At 38.1% G+C, this 16,311-nt stretch overlaps 2 protein-coding genes across 2 annotated transcripts; both read left to right on the top strand.

The window, feature by feature from the left end:
- The first annotated feature begins 601 nt into the window (after nucleotides 1–601).
- Nucleotides 602–9,507, top strand: zgc:174164 (uncharacterized protein LOC570656 homolog). The gene is made up of 22 exons (XM_061028367.1): nucleotides 602–783; nucleotides 1,103–1,209; nucleotides 1,331–1,407; nucleotides 1,510–1,588; nucleotides 1,670–1,746; nucleotides 2,628–2,820; nucleotides 2,915–2,977; nucleotides 3,348–3,419; nucleotides 3,551–3,720; nucleotides 3,849–3,939; nucleotides 4,892–5,022; nucleotides 5,478–5,649; nucleotides 6,101–6,190; nucleotides 6,279–6,474; nucleotides 6,617–6,728; nucleotides 7,333–7,513; nucleotides 7,643–7,729; nucleotides 7,818–7,923; nucleotides 8,530–8,659; nucleotides 8,782–8,881; nucleotides 9,069–9,106; nucleotides 9,199–9,507. The coding sequence occupies exons 1-22, from the start codon at nucleotides 717–719 to the stop codon at nucleotides 9,323–9,325; spliced, it is 2,466 nt and encodes an 821-aa protein (XP_060884350.1). The 5' UTR covers nucleotides 602–716; the 3' UTR covers nucleotides 9,326–9,507.
- Nucleotides 9,508–11,428: 1,921 nt separating this feature from the next.
- ppifb (peptidylprolyl isomerase Fb) lies at nucleotides 11,429–15,760 on the top strand. Its single transcript, XM_061028306.1, has 6 exons — nucleotides 11,429–11,625; nucleotides 11,838–11,868; nucleotides 12,969–13,057; nucleotides 13,134–13,230; nucleotides 14,601–14,676; nucleotides 15,276–15,760. Exons 1-6 carry the CDS (start codon nucleotides 11,473–11,475, stop codon nucleotides 15,418–15,420), a joined length of 591 nt encoding a protein of 196 aa, XP_060884289.1. The 5' UTR covers nucleotides 11,429–11,472; the 3' UTR covers nucleotides 15,421–15,760.
- The last annotated feature ends 551 nt before the right edge of the window (nucleotides 15,761–16,311 follow it).

Below are 16,311 nucleotides of genomic sequence, written 5' to 3' on the forward strand. Positions count from 1 at the left end.
GTAAATTACAATAAACAATGTAAGCTCAATCTAATAGTTTTGTTATAAGTCTACACCAATATAACTAAAGCAGAATAATAATCTAGGCTACATAAATATTTTTACAGAATGCATTAGCTACAACAAAAAAAAGCCGTTTCCCGCAAGATACCGCTGAGTAACCATGGTAACACACAGTTCCTGTTTCCGTGTGCCGCTGTAGTTCTACCCTACACCTTGATTAAGGGGACTTCACTCAGCTGCGAGTGTCACTCCGTCACGGAGGGGGAGGGTGTAGGGGGTTGGTTTGAAAAAGAGTCTATTGTTTTGTTGTGACTGAAAAATAGATACGGGGAAGTTCCGATGCTTGAGTTTTCAAAACTATTGTCCCTTTTTTTTTTTTTTTTTTAAAGACGTTGTATCAATTTATATTTACAGCACAGATGGATGCAGGAGTGATGCTCACACCCTGGAGATCATGCAATTAATAGGGAAGCAATAACTTTTGTTCTGTCTGTTTTCCTCACTCTTATACTAACCTAACAATTAAACTGCCTACTTAATGATATTACAAATATTTGCCTTACTTGCCTTACCGGCTCACCTGTTATAAGCCACACCCATCACGAAGCACCTGACTAACAGAAGGAAGCAAAGGCACGATCCTTACATTCATTAATAGCTTGCATACATAGTATTGGGACTTAACTGAGTTTCTGGGTACTTTCACCAGGAATATGGAATTGAAACACAGCTTATTCGCTGTTTTTCTGCTGTGCTACGTCACTGCGATTGACAACAAAGGTGAGGCGATGGTGATACGGTCAACTTACCGGTTGGATAGTAAGATAAGGAACGATAGAGGTTGCTTTTTTTCTAAACGATAGTTGGACTTTTACACATTTTTTACTCCATTAAGCTTTCATTTAATGGAAATATGTTCGCATCTGTTTTTTTTTTTTTGTTTAAAAGTGTTTAAATGTATCATGAATGTCCTACAGTAGCCTTCATTGGTTGGATCATTTGTCTGTGCTTTCTGTCCTGTTAAGAAATGGCATTGGCTGAGCCCCGAAATACAAAATGTCTATCTTAACAGTTTCTGGGGTGAACACTTTTCTTCCAGACATTAACAATGAGCTCCCTTTACGACGCTCCAAATACTCCATTGTGAATCCTCAGTTGATTCGAAGATGGACAAGGAGCATCAACACAGAAACACAGTCAAGAGGAGTAAGTTACATCCCTGATTTAAAAAAAAAATAATTAAATAAAACACACACACATGTATTTTAAACTGCTATTTCTATTCCACAAAATAAAAAAAATCTTTTGTTGGTTATATCCATTTCAGAATGATGAAGATGAGAACATTTCATATGCACTTAACATAAACAGCAGGAAGCACCTCCTTCATCTGCAAAAGAACAGGTATACACAGAGTGTGAAGACTTGGCTAATGTTCCTCAGATAACGCCCTTGTTTATTTTTCAGATGAGATCATTTATGTAATTTTTTTGTTTTGGTTTTCAGAGACTTTTTACATCCGAACTTTGTTCAGTTTTCAAGTGATGCCACTGGGAACTACGAGCCATCTTATCCGAAGCAATCTGTAAGTAAACATAAGGTCATTGTGGATCAGGAGGCTGGTTTGAACGCCTATTCTCAAACATATTCTGCTCTTCTTTCTCAGGTGCATTGCTATTACCACGGCCAGGTGGAGGGATATGAGGATTCAGTGGTAGCACTGAGCACATGCTCTGGCCTTAGGTTTGAAATTCTCTTCTGCTGTTCCCAGTTCTGATCAATTTTATGTGTGAAGCACTTTGTAACTGAGAGTTTTAAAAGTGTCTAATAACGTTTTACATTCTTACTACTTCATTTGAGTGTTAAATGGATCTAGGGCATGACACTGATTCAGTGTTAACATGAATTAACTTTACATGGATCACTGACTTGTGTCGTTTACAGTATTTTCTGATTTAAAAAAAAAAAAAAAGTTTAGGTTTAACAAACTCATTTTAAGGATTTAAAAAAAAAAAAAGATGAATTGGACTCGCTTGCGTTCATCTTGTCTAGAGCAGCCGTGATTAATCAATCAGAGAAAATAAATCACCAGCTAATTTAATAATTTATTCATCATTTCAGTAATTTTCAAGCAGAATTATTGAACATCCACTGGCTCCATCTTTCTACATGTAAGGTTTTTCCTTTTGTAGAGAGCAATTGAAGGGTCTTTAAACTGTGGATGGTTATTTTAACTATGGAAGAAAACCATAAGACACAAGTCTTCTACAATGTTTTGACTAAATGTTGACCTGATGAGTCATGGAAATTATTTTTAAGTCTAATTGATAAAGCAAGCTGTATACCTAATGTTCTTTGAGAGTTTTTTGATATTCCCAGAAGATTATTACTAAAGCTCAAGTAGATGCAGACATTGAATTGTTTGCTATTTCATGGCTACATGGTATTTTTTCACTTATTTCAGGCGGTTGTTGTTTTTTTTTGTCTGAAGAAAGTTACCAGTCAGACCTTTTTTCTAAATGTGTCTGTGCTCCTCTGTTTAGTAAAATCTCTGCCACTCCTAGCTTTGGCAGAGACCGAAACATTCCTTTGATTGTATTTATTTTTGTCCTACTTCCCTCTAGGGGTGTGATTGTTATCGGAAATGAAACGTACGGACTTGAACCCGTGGAACAGTCTGAAACAAACGACCACCTTCTCTACCTTCTGAATGACGATCAGACTGGGCCCATCAGCTGTGGGGTCGTCAGTGAGGATGCATCAACTCAAAGCCACGAACCGTTTGAGCCGGGCCAATCACTGACCAAGCTGCTGAGGGTAGGATGCTGGATTTGTTAATTGGAAAGTATATTTGAAAAATGAGTGGAAGAGTGAAATGAATTCTTTTTTTTTTTTCTTCTTCTTTCAACAGAGGAAGCGCAATTTGCCACTAACCAGTTATGTGGAGTTGGTGGTGGTTGTGGATAATCTCAGGGTGAGTGTGTATATCTTTAAATTTACATTTATTTTATTTGTTTATTTTGAAAGGGACCGTGTACCGTGTACCGTGTAGCTGAACCAGAGTTAGCTATAAGCTAATTTACATCTGTAGTCCCTGGATTAATGAACCTGAACGTTATAGGGTTACTACATTTGCTGCAACAGTTAAACCTTTCAGAGACTCTTTGAGCGAGTAGATAAGCAGTTTGACCATGCTTGTTGAAGTCAGGAATGTGCTTGTTTACTTTAACACCTTAATTCATTTGCTGTGGAATATAATGCTAGAGTTATTAAGCTTACATAGTATATAGTTAGTTTTATATGTTAGGAATCAAGATTTATTTTTGTGTTAATTGTATTTCCAGTACAAACTTAAGAAAGGAAACGAGACGGCCATACGAGAGGAAATGGTGGAAGTAGCTAATCTCCTGGACGGGGTGAGAACTTAAGTGTTTTTTAAAGAAAATATTAATAATTCTCAGACTTTATTCTCATGTTTTTTTTTTTCTTGTGCCAGCTCTGTGTTCTAATTCAAAATGCAATGCTTTTATTTTCTGTTTTGTTTCAGTATTATAAGCAGCTGAATATCCGCGTGGTGCTGATGGGCCTGGAGATCTTTAAGGACAGTAATCCCTTCAGTGTGGAGGGTTCTGCAGGAGAGGTGTTAGGGAATTTTGTTAAGTGGAGGAAGGAGTCTCTGTTACCAAAGATCAGGCATGATGTCGGTCAACTCGTTGTGTGAGTATGCTGTGTCATCTTTGTTTATTTTAAAGACAACATCAGATGACATAGTTTGATACAAGCTGCGTAGTCTAAAAGTTTTTTTTAGAAGTGTGGAGTTATGTCCTGGTTGACTTTTTTCTCAGTGGTCGGAGCGGCCCCTACGGTGGCAGTGTATTAGGAATGGCCTTTCTTGGGACCGTCTGCTCTGCAGCGAACTCTGGAGGAATTAACGTGGTGAGTTCAGCATCCGTTTAACTTCTAACACCAGCTGACAGCTTGGTGCTGTGGCAGCATGAGCTTGTATGCAGAAACTGATACCATCTGAATTATTTATGGGAAGTTCTGTAAATGCAGCTTATTCACGTAGGCTCTGACTGACACTCATGTTAAACAGGTACAACTGGAACACAGAATTTAGAAGAGCCATGACAAGGCAACTTTCTTTGGGTTGATGGATTCCTTAAATTCCTTTTAAGGAACACTAGGTACAGAAACAGCAGTCTTTAAAGTGTATGTAAATCTGAGAATTCATGTTAGAAAACTGTGTGTAGTTTTTTACAGAATTGAAAATGGTCTGAAATCCAATCAAATGCTATATCTTACCATGAATTAATTTTTTTATATGACTCTTATCCAATACTTTTAAACGTTACAAAGATCCTTTCAGGCCGGATCTCTTTGAATATGCTGATTTTCAAGTAAGGCATACAATGACTCAAGAGACATGCTCTCTTTCTATCACTGATTTAGGCAAGGCAAGTTTATTTCTATAGCACATGTCAGCAACGAGACAATTTGAAGTGCTTCACACAAGACATCCAAAAGTATCATGAGAAATGGCAGAAAAAGGCAATAAAAGAGGACGGTTCAAAATCATTCTGACAAAACCTCAACAGTCAAAGAGAAGACAAAGTCAAAAGCGATTACAAAGAAGCTGAAATATAATAAGAGTAAAAGTTACAATGCAGAGTTAAAAAACATGTATTAAAATCATTGAATGAAAGGCAGAGTCTTCAACCCAGACCTGCAGTTTTCTGAGAGTGTGCTCCGGATATATGGAGAATAAAATATGAACTGTTAAAGTTTGTTTGACTTACACATTTTAATCTTTCATTCAGTGTCGTATATTTAGGAATACAAAGTAAAGAGAATTGTATCAATGATTGTACTTTGTGTCTGTTCACAGTTCTCTGACGACAAAGTGCCCTTATTCTCCACTTTGATGGCCCACGAGATGGGACATAACCTGGGCATGAATCATGACAATGGACGCTGCACATGCGAGGGAAACGCCTGTATCATGGCTGCCAGTCTTAGGTAATCATATACAATATGTGCCTTGACAAGGAAGCAATGACAGTATTTAAAATGCAACACTACTTTTACACCTCTAATGGAACAGCACTGCTTTACAAAGCTGAACTTCTCCAAGTTCATAATTATGATTATTATGATGATGTATTGTGTATTCTTTTTGTCTTGTTTGACCTTTTTTACTCTGTATAGCACAACCTTGCTTATTTTAAATGTGCTTTATAAATGCAGCCGTCTTAACTTGAAAAGATTTGGTTCAAAGCCCATCCGGTACACAACGATGACATTTTTTGACCAGTTTGTTGTGTTAACTCCTTATATGATGACATTTTTTGTTGGGTCTTTTCTGGCTTCCTAAAACTGCTAATTATTGTTCATATTCAACAATAATTTGATAATATAATATAATAATATTCTTCTTTTTTTTTTACATCAATGGTTTGTCCTGTTTCCTGTAGTGGATCCACAAAGTTCAGCACTTGCAGTGGGCAGGACTTTGAGACACTGTTCATTCAAGGAGGAGGAGAGTGTCTAAAAAACCAGCCCAACCCATCAGATGTGGTCGGTAATATTGAATGTGGCAATGGTCGGCTGGACAAAGGAGAGCAATGTGACTGTGGCAAACCAGAGGTAGAGTACAACACACACAGACCTACGCACAAAAGCATTAAGCACATCACATTTTTATCTATTGGAGTTTTATGACTTTACTGTAATATAAAAGTTTTAAAACTATTTTTGAATACATTTTTGGGACATTTTTATGCAGACTTTTAAGGGCTTGCAAACAGTTAGATTAAATTAAATTCAAATATTTACCCAGACAGCAACACTGAAGGGGTTGGGTCGTAGAGAACGTCTTTTTAATTTACTTTTACGTTGACATTTTTCAGTCCCATGAAGCTGGGAAGTTGTGATAAAAGACAAACTTGTATTTGAATATGGAGACTTTATGGTTCAACACAAAATACCCAAATCTGTACAGTCACATGAACAGACATGTTAAAACGGCAATAACTTCTTGTACTTCCGTTTTTGGGGATGGTTTTAAAAAAAATAGTTCTGTCTCCATTTAATGAAGGAATGCGATAACGACTGCTGCAATGCGGCCACCTGCAGGTTTACATCCGGGTCGACCTGCGCTCAGGGGTCTTGCTGCAACAACTGTCAGGTCAGCATCATGTTGGACTTCACTTAAGGAAACCTTTTGACACTAGTAAATGAAATGAATAACGTAATGTGATTGGTTCATGTTTTAGGTCAGAGTGTCTGGATATAATTGCAGAGCGTCGGTCAACACTTGTGACCTCCCTGAATTCTGTGACGGCCGCACAGGGTTCTGTCCCGATGACTATTATGTCATGGACGGCCTGCCGTGTCTCAGCAACACTGCTTACTGCTATGAAGGCCGATGCCAGACATATGATTACCAGTGCAAACATCTCTTTGCACAAGGTACATTCAATAATGCCACTGCTGTGCACTTTTGATCATCACCCTAACTATTGATTATCCAACCAATAATACATCAGCCTGTATGTATAAACCTCTATTGGCTTTAATGTGTCATCTTGGATATTTGTTCTGTACTCCGCAGATCTAGCTACAAAGGCTGACGATTTCTGCTTCAGCCATGCAAATATTGAGGGGGACAAATATGGAAACTGTGGACTCGATAGCAGCCAACAGTATAAAAAATGTAGTCTCGTGTGAGTACTTTATTTTGTAATTATTGCATGAATTTAAAAATCCATGTAAAGTTTCCTTGGGCCCCTTTTTAAAGGCGAAAATCAATCTATTATTATTAACAATGAAGTAAAACATGTGTAATTGTCTAGATACTTTGATAAGGTGAGTAAGTTTGTGTCGTCACTGTTGTAGAAAGCCATCCAATAAGATAAACTCAGGAGGATCATCTTTGTTTTGATACAGGTGGATTATACACGTCCAGCCTTACACAGTTTTCTCCTATTGGGCAAATATTTGTTGATGGTTTGCCAGCTGTCCATGATTTTTTAAAAAAGTGTTTTTACAAAGCTCTGGCTCTCAAAATAGATTTTTTTTTAAAGTTCCCTCTTTACAAGCTAGCTTACCAGTACACTTTGATAGAAGATGTTTCGTTGGCAAACTGGTCCATGATTTGAGGGCATAGCTTCTGAGTGTATGTTGGATTTGATATTCAAATATAAACAGTCCCTTTCTAATGAATTGCAAACCCCACCATTCGAAGTATCGATGAGCTCTTATAATCCAACATTAAACTTGTTGACAACTGTTGAAAGTGACTGTTTTCTCCTCTGTCCTGCATTGCAGAAATGCCAAGTGTGGAAAGTTGCAGTGCACCAACGTGGACCTTAACATTCACCCTGTTGGTGCCCAAGTCAGTTCCGTGGTCATTGACGGGAAAAAATGTGTTAACGCTGACTTCGGCCTGGGCCCAGATGTGCTGGATCCTGCCTATGTTAACCCGGGCAGCCCTTGTGAGAAAGGAAAGGTGAGCAAAAATAATTTTTGACCAAAAGTACACACAAAAGAAAACATTTAACAAACTAATGTGATCCAATTTGTTCCAGAAAATAGAAAAAAAAAAAAAAATCAATGAATAATAAGTCTTCTCTCTTAGACCTGCCTGGACTTTGAGTGTGTGAACGCCTCCGCTCTGCTGCCCAACTTCAACTGTGAAGCCCGGACCACTTGCAACGGCAAAGGGGTAAGACGGCATTTTCTTCACATTTTTCCATCTGTTAACACACGCAATGATGATACAGCTGACTTTTCTGTTTCTGTGTTTCCTTCAGGTCTGTAATGACAGAGGGAACTGCCACTGTCATGACGGGTGGTCACCCCCTCGCTGTGACAAGTCAGGGCGTGGTGGAAGCATAGACAGCGGTCCTGCTCAGATTGGTGGGTTTGAATTGATTTGATCTATTTACTTTTATAAATAAAGCACACAGAAAACCACAGGGACTCTACTATAGACATTGTACTTGAGGCAAATCGCATAAACTTTAAAAAAAAAATGCACTATAATGAAATCAACAATGAAGTTCTTCGATGCATGAATAGATATGAGGTAATGTAATACATGTTTCCATTGCCTATCGAGGGCTTGTCTTAGGGTTTCATTTCTCTCATGTATTAAATATTCAGTCCTCTGCTGGTATCACTGTGGTGGCAGTGCACACTTATTGTTTTCTATTTTCTGTCTTCATATGTGTTTTTGTCTTCTAGGATTTTAAAAGTGTTGAACTTGTATTGTTGATTTATCTATATACCCTACAGTGTGCCTACTGGTTAAGAAATCTTAAAAATCCTCAGTTAATTGTATTCCCATGTTGTTATACTTATGTAAACTGTACAGTACTCACTCTTTCTCCTCTCCAGTTATATATAATCACTCATGATGGAAAGAACAAGTTGATTGTTGGATGTGACAGCTGTGCACTTTTAATGATTCTGTGCTGCTACTTCGTCACGCATGGCCTCTTTTTTTTTTTTTACCTTCCACAGACCACTCCCTCAGGAACGGCCTTTTGATCTTCTTCCTGCTGGTGGTTCCTGTTCTGGTCCTCCTCATTCTGCTGTTGCTCTACATCTTCAAGAGGGAATCCCTAAACCCATGCATAAACAGATGTCACAAGTAAACATCAACTCCCCGCCCCCCAAAAATTCTATCCATAGATATTTAAAGGACAGCAGTTGTGATGATTGAGTGTTATTTGGATTACGATTTCTTTCTTTTAATATGTTTTCCTTTCACAGGTCGAGGAATCCTAACAAAGGAAATTCAAATTCACAATCAACCCAAGATGTACCAAGAGCTGCCCCAGCCCAGCCTTCAGTACAGTATGCTTCTGATGGGGTAAATATTGTCTTGCTTAATAATAATCACTGCAGGGGAGGAAGACCAGTGTTGATTTTGCAGTAGAAAAAGTTGTTTTTAATATTACGACATTGAAGTCAATTAAATGGAAAACCAGCAAAAGTGGTACACACTGTTTTCAGTAAAAACTTAGTGATTGTAATTTTTTTTTTTCTTCCAATTCCAGCCTGGATATCCTTCATCTACCCCACTTCCAGCTTCTGGGTATGAACCTAATTTAACCTTCTTGTTATCCATATTGTCCTTATCCATAAGCATGCCTGTATAACTGGTTTAAGTTAATTCCTGTCTGTTAGTTTAAGGTATGGAGAACTGGATTATTGGAACGCAGACAAGGCCCCTGTCCCTGCACAACCTGCACAACCACATAGGCAGGGGCCCGGAGTTCCGAAACCAATCCCTGCTGGGAAGCCACCAATCTAATTCAGCTTTTAAGATCAATATTTTCAACTGTAAATGTATACAGTATGCTGCTCAACACTTTATGAAAATGCAATTTTAAAACACTGTGATAAGTGGACTCACTGTTACCGGTTGCCGTGGCAGCTTTCTAATAATCGACTGTTACATGGTGGTGGATAAGGCTGGTGACTGTGCAACATTTTTACATTTTAAAAAAGAAATCACCAAATCTTTGTTAATATGGGATTTTTAATAAGTTTGTAAAATATTTCTGATCTTGTTGATTGTAATAAATAATTTATCACATATTAGGTTTCAGGCTTTTTAATTTTCTGTATTTCAACTTCAGTTAGTCTTCCATACCAGTGTAGTCACAAATTTGGCTAATATCGATGTCAGAAATCAGAGGCATCACCAGGAATTCTGGGCCCCGGTGATAGGATTTCACTGTGAGCTCCACTACCAAAGCCCAAGCCAACCTAACACCATATATATAACCACCTCCATTTTACTTAAGACCAATTCAAAGCAATTCATGACGGTCAACAAATGAGTCGGGTATGGCTGCATCCTGGTGCTCTCTCGTCTGTGTTCTCTCGTCTGTGTTCTCCCGTCTCATGTGCTCTCGCGTCTCACTAAGTGTCTCCTGACCCACCAAATGTGAAATGAACCCATCCAGTCCTTTGTTTGTGGTCTGTGTAAATCTTACAACATAGAGAAAAATGCTCCGTTTGTATTTATGATCATCATTTCTAATGATGCTGCTGCTTTGTTGGAGACTTTTCATTATGAAATTAAAATAATTTATCCTTAATTACTCCCGCGAGGTGGAATTCAGTTTTACACTCTGTTTAATGAACATGCTACACACACGTGCACAAACAGGATCCTATGGACGTGCATTAATGGAGAGGTCTCAGAATGAGGGTGCTGCCCACAGCGAGCGCTCCAGAGCAGTTTTTGGGGTTTGATGCCTTGCTCAAGGGCACCTCGGCAGTGCTCAGGAAGTGGACTGGCACCTCTCCAGCTACCAGACCAATTTCCGGACTTGGTGGCGACCCTCCGGTTCCAAGTCCTTACAGACTGAGCTACTGCCGCCCATTCAAAGTACTGTTGAAAATAACAGTATTAAAATGTGGGGGGAAAAAAACAAGAAAATTAAAATGTGCTTTCTTGAACGGTGTGTAAAAGTGTGTGTGTGTGTGTGTGTATATATATATATATATATGTATGTATATATAAAAAAAATATTAGTCTTCGTTTATACACAAACATTTTATTCTGTTCATGTTTTTAAGTATTTCATTACTGACAATTCAATTGCATGACCTCCGGAGCTTTATTTTGAAAATTTGAAGCTCAGGAGGCTCGGCTTTAGGCACACAGACATGAGCACACAGAGGAGAGCACACAGACGAGAGTAGCCAGGCTGCAGACTTACAGTCTAGGAACAAATTGGCATATCAATCAATCTTCAGAATAGGTTGGAATAGAACCATCGGGCAAGTTTAGTCTTTGGTACACAGGGCAGGATCTTAATCTTTTGAGCCAATGGGATGCTCTTCTCCAACAGGATCGCTTTGAGCTTTGAAACATTGATTGATAGACAGGTTAATACAGAAGAAAGTATAACACCAACATGGTGCTACAACTTTGTATGAAAACGGTGTGCTTAATATTTTGGATTGTTACAATTCAATTTTTACAGTTATATATCTCCATATATTTTCTAAGCTGGTTGTCATCCATTGTTTTCCTTGTTTATAACTAAGAGAGGGGCAGATATTATAAGATTAATCTTCTTTCTGCTCCTTTTCATTCAAAATTTGAGATTTTATGTTTGTTTGTTTTTCTTAACTTTATTGTTTTTTTTTGTTTTTTTTTAATGAAATAAAATTGATGAATAAAAAACAAATAAAATCAGATATTGACAATTTTTTTTTTTATGTATGCTTTTCACCGCCAGAAGTAGTATGAGTAAATCAGGCTTTATTAAGGGCTCAAATTGGTCGAAATAACGTTTAATCTCGCGAGAGCCTGATGTGTCTAGTACTACCGGTTCCGTAAAAAGAACTTCCTGTGCTCCCCGGCGTGACTTTCCACCACTGTGTTCCGCCGTGCTCTCCTCCTGCCTCTGGGTGATTCATTGCGCTTCCTTCGTTTTCAAGATGTTGACTTTCTCAAACAGGATAAAATTATGCTCTCTGGCTTTCACGGCCGTGCGCATGTGCAGCAGCGGCGCCGCGGCTGCAAACAAGAACCCCGTGGTTTACTTTGACATTGCTGCAGAGAACAAGACCATCGGCAGAGTCACCTTTGAGGTAAGAAGATGTGATTAATAACCTTTTAGTGGCTTTTTATTTTCTGTTTACCATTGTGTCCCTTTTTGAGTGTGTGGGTAAAATACAAACACTGGCAAACTCTTGACACCCGAGCTGTGTTGTTTAAGTGCCCTTTGCCAAGTCACAGTCTTCATAAGAACAACCTGTTATCTCATGTTTGACCCCTGAGGCATTTCATTTGTCTTCTGCAGCTCAACGCCGAAGTTGTGCCAAAAACTGCAGGTAAGCACTGACCTTATCATGTCATCTTTATAGTAGGCTATTTAAATTTAAAATGAGTACAGGAGCTGAATGCAACTATGTTCTTGAGGTATTTGTACATTATATTATAATTTTAACCATGCCTATCCACTACAGTTAAAGCTTGTCTTTCCAGAACAAAATGTTTCATAAAGATAAAAAGTTTACTTACTTCTAACTCTTATGGTAGCGTGAAGAACTTTCTAGGAATTTGGAAATTTGTGTGACAATCTGATGAAAGAAAAGACACATGGCTTCACAAAGTGGACTTTACAGTGTAACAAGGATTTCGACGGACAGAAATGCTGAAAAAAATGAAATAATAAATGTACTAGCCAAACATTTCAATGATAAAGTTAGAATTGGCTCATAATACACACTTGTACAGTTATATAATAGTAAGTAATATAAGCTCAATGACATCATATTTGCAGCAAAACACTGACAGGGAGCATTTGGTCCACTTGAAGTTATTTTCTGTCATAAACTCTAAGAGAATAATGCTGACAATACTTAAATTGATAAACTTCAGTTTTTGAATGCGGTACTTGAAGCAGGATTTAAGTCATTTTTAAAATGATGTGATTTGACTTTAAGTAAAGCAAAGGATCAGACCACGTTTTCCTTTTCTTTAAGTCATCATATCAAGATCAACCAGTTGAAGCCAGAACCTAAGCGTATGAGGCGTCAGCTATTTAAATCTGAGATTAAGTGGCTGCTTAATACAAGAGTGTGACTTGCGCAACGGATCCTTCTCCTGCGACACGCTGAAACGACAATTGAAGCAAAGCTGTCTTCAACGCAAATACTCTTAATGTGCTGTCCTAAAATGTTCATTACGTTGTTTTAGTTTCATGTAGTTCTGCTGAATGATGTTTTTATTAACCCTAAGGCTTATTTTCAAGTTCTAATTTAATCAGCAACAATCAGTGCTTTATAGTCTTCAAAGGTGCGACAGACAAATAACAGCAGGCAAAACATACTTCTTTACTTTTTCTTTCTTGTATGTCCTGGTTTTCCTGCATGGTGTTTTTGTAAGCAAATGACCAGAGTGAGAATGTGTTGATGAATCTTTGCTGTAGAGAACTTCAGAGCGCTGTGCACGGGCGAACATGGCTTTGGTTACAAGGGATCAACTTTCCACCGGGTGATCCCCAAGTTCATGTGCCAGGTGAGCTTTTTCTAGTTTTCTGTTGTGTCCTTTTTGTTGCTCTTACAGTACTTACAGTGATGTGTGTGTTTTTCAGGGTGGAGATTTCACGAACCACAATGGAACCGGGGGGAAGTCGATCTATGGATGGAAATTTCCGGATGAGAACTTCAAGCTGAAGCACACTGGACCCGGTAATCATCCCGTTCTGTTCGCACAATGATGCTAATGAAGGAGGAATTCTTTGTCTCTTGTTTTTCCATTGATTCTGAGAATGAACAGCTTCTGAAGATAGGTCTGCACTAAATCTCAAATCACTCTATTATTATAGCTCAGTGCAGATTATAATGAAATGTACCATGTGGGATATATTTCATTTCATTTTATTTATTGAATTACAACCGTGCACATTAATCAACATATCAACAAAATAGTATCCATGTAAATATGCCGGATAGCACAAAAGCTAATTTTCATCCGTAGTCCTGAGGCAGGTACTAACGAAAAAAACACAAAACAAATGTACCATTACATGACAGTTTGAACAGAACGACACACACAAAAAGCTCACAGACAATATTACAAACAAATGAGACACAGTCACAAACAAATTGGACGCTGTCGTTGAATAATAAATAGCAGACCCTTGTGTAATACACACAAAAAAAAAAGTGAACAGGACATTGTGAAAGTACTCAGGCCGGTGTAAACTCATGACACAACGCCCCTGAAGAATCTGTAATTGTCCTCACCTACAGATGAGCTTCCTGCTGTGTTTTCAGTGAGTCTTTTTTAACAGTTTGAAACCCAGCTGGTTACAGATTTAACTCATTTCTGCACTTTACTTCAAATGTTGACAAGTATGCAAAAGTGTTAGCTGCTGAGGAATATGATACCTAAAACATATATTTTATACTTTTACAAGAGGGGAACTCAAAATGCAATGTACATGTAGACTACAACAACGGCCGCGTTCAGACATCAGCTCACTCGGATATTCTGCGGATAAAATACTAGGGGTCTGGCCGGATAAACTCCGGGTAAAGTCCGCCCGAAAAATGCGGCTGTTTGCCTTCACACATAGCCTAAAAAAACCTCCGGGTAGCCAAATCTTCTGAGTTTTTCAGGAGATTTCCATGTGTGAAAAGGGTTGTAGTCTGTAACTGCTATTCACTTCTTACAAGTTTTCTTACTCTTTTTTTTTCACCACCACCAGGGGGCAGCATTTTGTTGTTTCAAATGAACAAACTGGAAGTTTTAGATGATGTATCCTTAAATGTGCTTTTAATAAGAGACCCACTTGTGTTATTGATTATGCTTAGTTAATTATGTGTTTATAATAAAATATAACGTTGTTAACATTGGCTATTTGTAAAACATGACCGTGTTATGCATCTGTATCCATAGAAACAGGGTCTCTTAAAGGATAGCAGCTCATCGAAACCCAGCTGCAATTCATTTGATTATTTAAACCTGTGCTTTTCCTCCTGTTAAATGTCAATATGACTTCTGTAATACACTAAGTTTTACAGTCCTTGATAATGATTTTGTTGCTCCATTGTAGGTATTTTGTCTATGGCCAACGCTGGACCTAACACTAATGGATCCCAGTTCTTCATCTGCACCGGTAACACAGACTGGTACGTGCTAACCTTTGTTTTTTAAGTCTTCCTGGTGGGCACTGCAAACACTTGACGATTTAAATGCATTATGTGTAAAATAGGAAGCTTGTCTTTTTTCTTTTCAGTTCTATAAGTCAAGGTTGAGGTTTTTTTTTTACTTTTTGTGTATTCAAATCATTACTAACAAACCCAAGATCCAGACATAAAGTACTTCAAATTGCAACGAGACGTAATGGTCCAGATGTTGGTAAATTATTTCAGTAGGGAGGAGCATCCTTACTCACCACAGCTATGAAAAAAGTAACACTCTTTTATATCTGTAATGTGTTCAATAGATTTCATAAAATTGAATAGTTCTGGATTGCCATCCAACTAAAAGTACTGATACCTGTGGAGGGCTTTGCTTATTATAGCATCTTAAGAACTTGGTTTATGTGTCCTTTTTATTAAAAAGTCATTTCGGAGGTTTTTTAAAGACATAAGAAAAAAGGTGATGCTTTTGATGATAGCCTGAAACAGCAGACTCTCTGCAGAGAAAGTTGCATCAGTGGGGTGCGTTATGGATTGTTTCGCTGTCTGGGGGGCAGAGATAATACACCTCCTCTCTCTCCATTTAGGCTGGACGGCCGGCATGTTGTCTTTGGCAGCGTGAAGGAGGGAATGGACGTGATCAAGAAAGTGGAGTCTTTCGGTTCCCAGTCTGGGCGAACCTCCAAGAGGATCACTATTGCAGACTGTGGAGAGCTCAAGGAGGCTCCATGAGAGCATAGGACACGGTCGTAGTCTCATCGCCTACTGCTGGGGTTTAAATGGGAGCGTCCGAGTGAAAGAGGCTCTTTCTTCAGTCATGGTGCCGAGTGCTACCTCTCCTTACTGACGGTCGCTTTTATCAGACTCGCAATCAGTTTTTCTTTTGGTACAAACATTCTGTGTTTCTTCAGGTAACAATTAACGCACTTAACTGTGTCAGGCCATATAATGTGAACTAGTATTGTAAAATCACGGGTTGTATTATTTTTAAAAGAGAGCCATAATTCATTAACAAACACTGGTGTGGGAAAGAGGCATTTATTTGAAATAAATAAATAATTTTTTTGCTAAATATTTCTTGTTCTTGCTTTTTTTTTGCTTCATGAACTTAAAGTTCTTATTAATTTATAAATATTTCAGTCTGTCACTAATGTGGAAATCAATCATGAACTGACATACAGTATCATCTTCTCATCATCAGAGTTTATCTGAAAACTTGTGAGCATTCATCTGTTTTACACAACCAGCGTGTGTATGCCAGGAATTTATACATTTGTGCTATTTAGCTCCATTGTTAGCGTGTTTCCATAGCCCATAAACTGTATATAAGTCAACCTCTTGATTTCCAAAGTGACCTGAAATGGGGAATTAATTTAACATGCATTCTTCTGAATGGCCAGCAGGGGGCAGCAACACTTAATGCAAAAAGGATGTTATGATTCTATTGAACCAGATGTGAAAACAGTCTCACTTACTTGATTTACACCTTGGTTAACGTTTTATTTTATTTCATAATGGTCTCATTAAGAGTACAATCAAATCGACGAGCTACCTTACCACCAGGAAAGAGTCGTAGAAATTCTTACCAATCATGTTGTCTTAACATGACTTTGATATAATTTC

This window comes from Labrus mixtus, chromosome 21 (assembly GCF_963584025.1).
Source record: "Labrus mixtus chromosome 21, fLabMix1.1, whole genome shotgun sequence".
NCBI lineage: Eukaryota > Metazoa > Chordata > Actinopteri > Labriformes > Labridae > Labrus > Labrus mixtus.

Bases quoted from the DNA above. Each gene is read 5' to 3' on its own strand.
- ppifb (XM_061028306.1), top strand. From the start codon at position 11,473: ATGTTGACTTTCTCAAACAGGATAAAATTATGCTCTCTGGCTTTCACG. The intron at 13,058-13,133 runs GTGAGCTTTTTC...TGTGTTTTTCAG, and splicing joins TCCCCAAGTTCATGTGCCAG to GGTGGAGATTTCACGAACCA. The intron at 14,677-15,275 runs GTACGTGCTAAC...CTCTCCATTTAG, and splicing joins TGCACCGGTAACACAGACTG to GCTGGACGGCCGGCATGTTG.
- zgc:174164 (XM_061028367.1), top strand. From the start codon at position 717: ATGGAATTGAAACACAGCTTATTCGCTGTTTTTCTGCTGTGCTACGTC. The intron at 1,589-1,669 runs GTAAGTAAACAT...CTTCTTTCTCAG, and splicing joins CATCTTATCCGAAGCAATCT to GTGCATTGCTATTACCACGG. The intron at 6,475-6,616 runs GTACATTCAATA...TGTACTCCGCAG, and splicing joins CAAACATCTCTTTGCACAAG to ATCTAGCTACAAAGGCTGAC.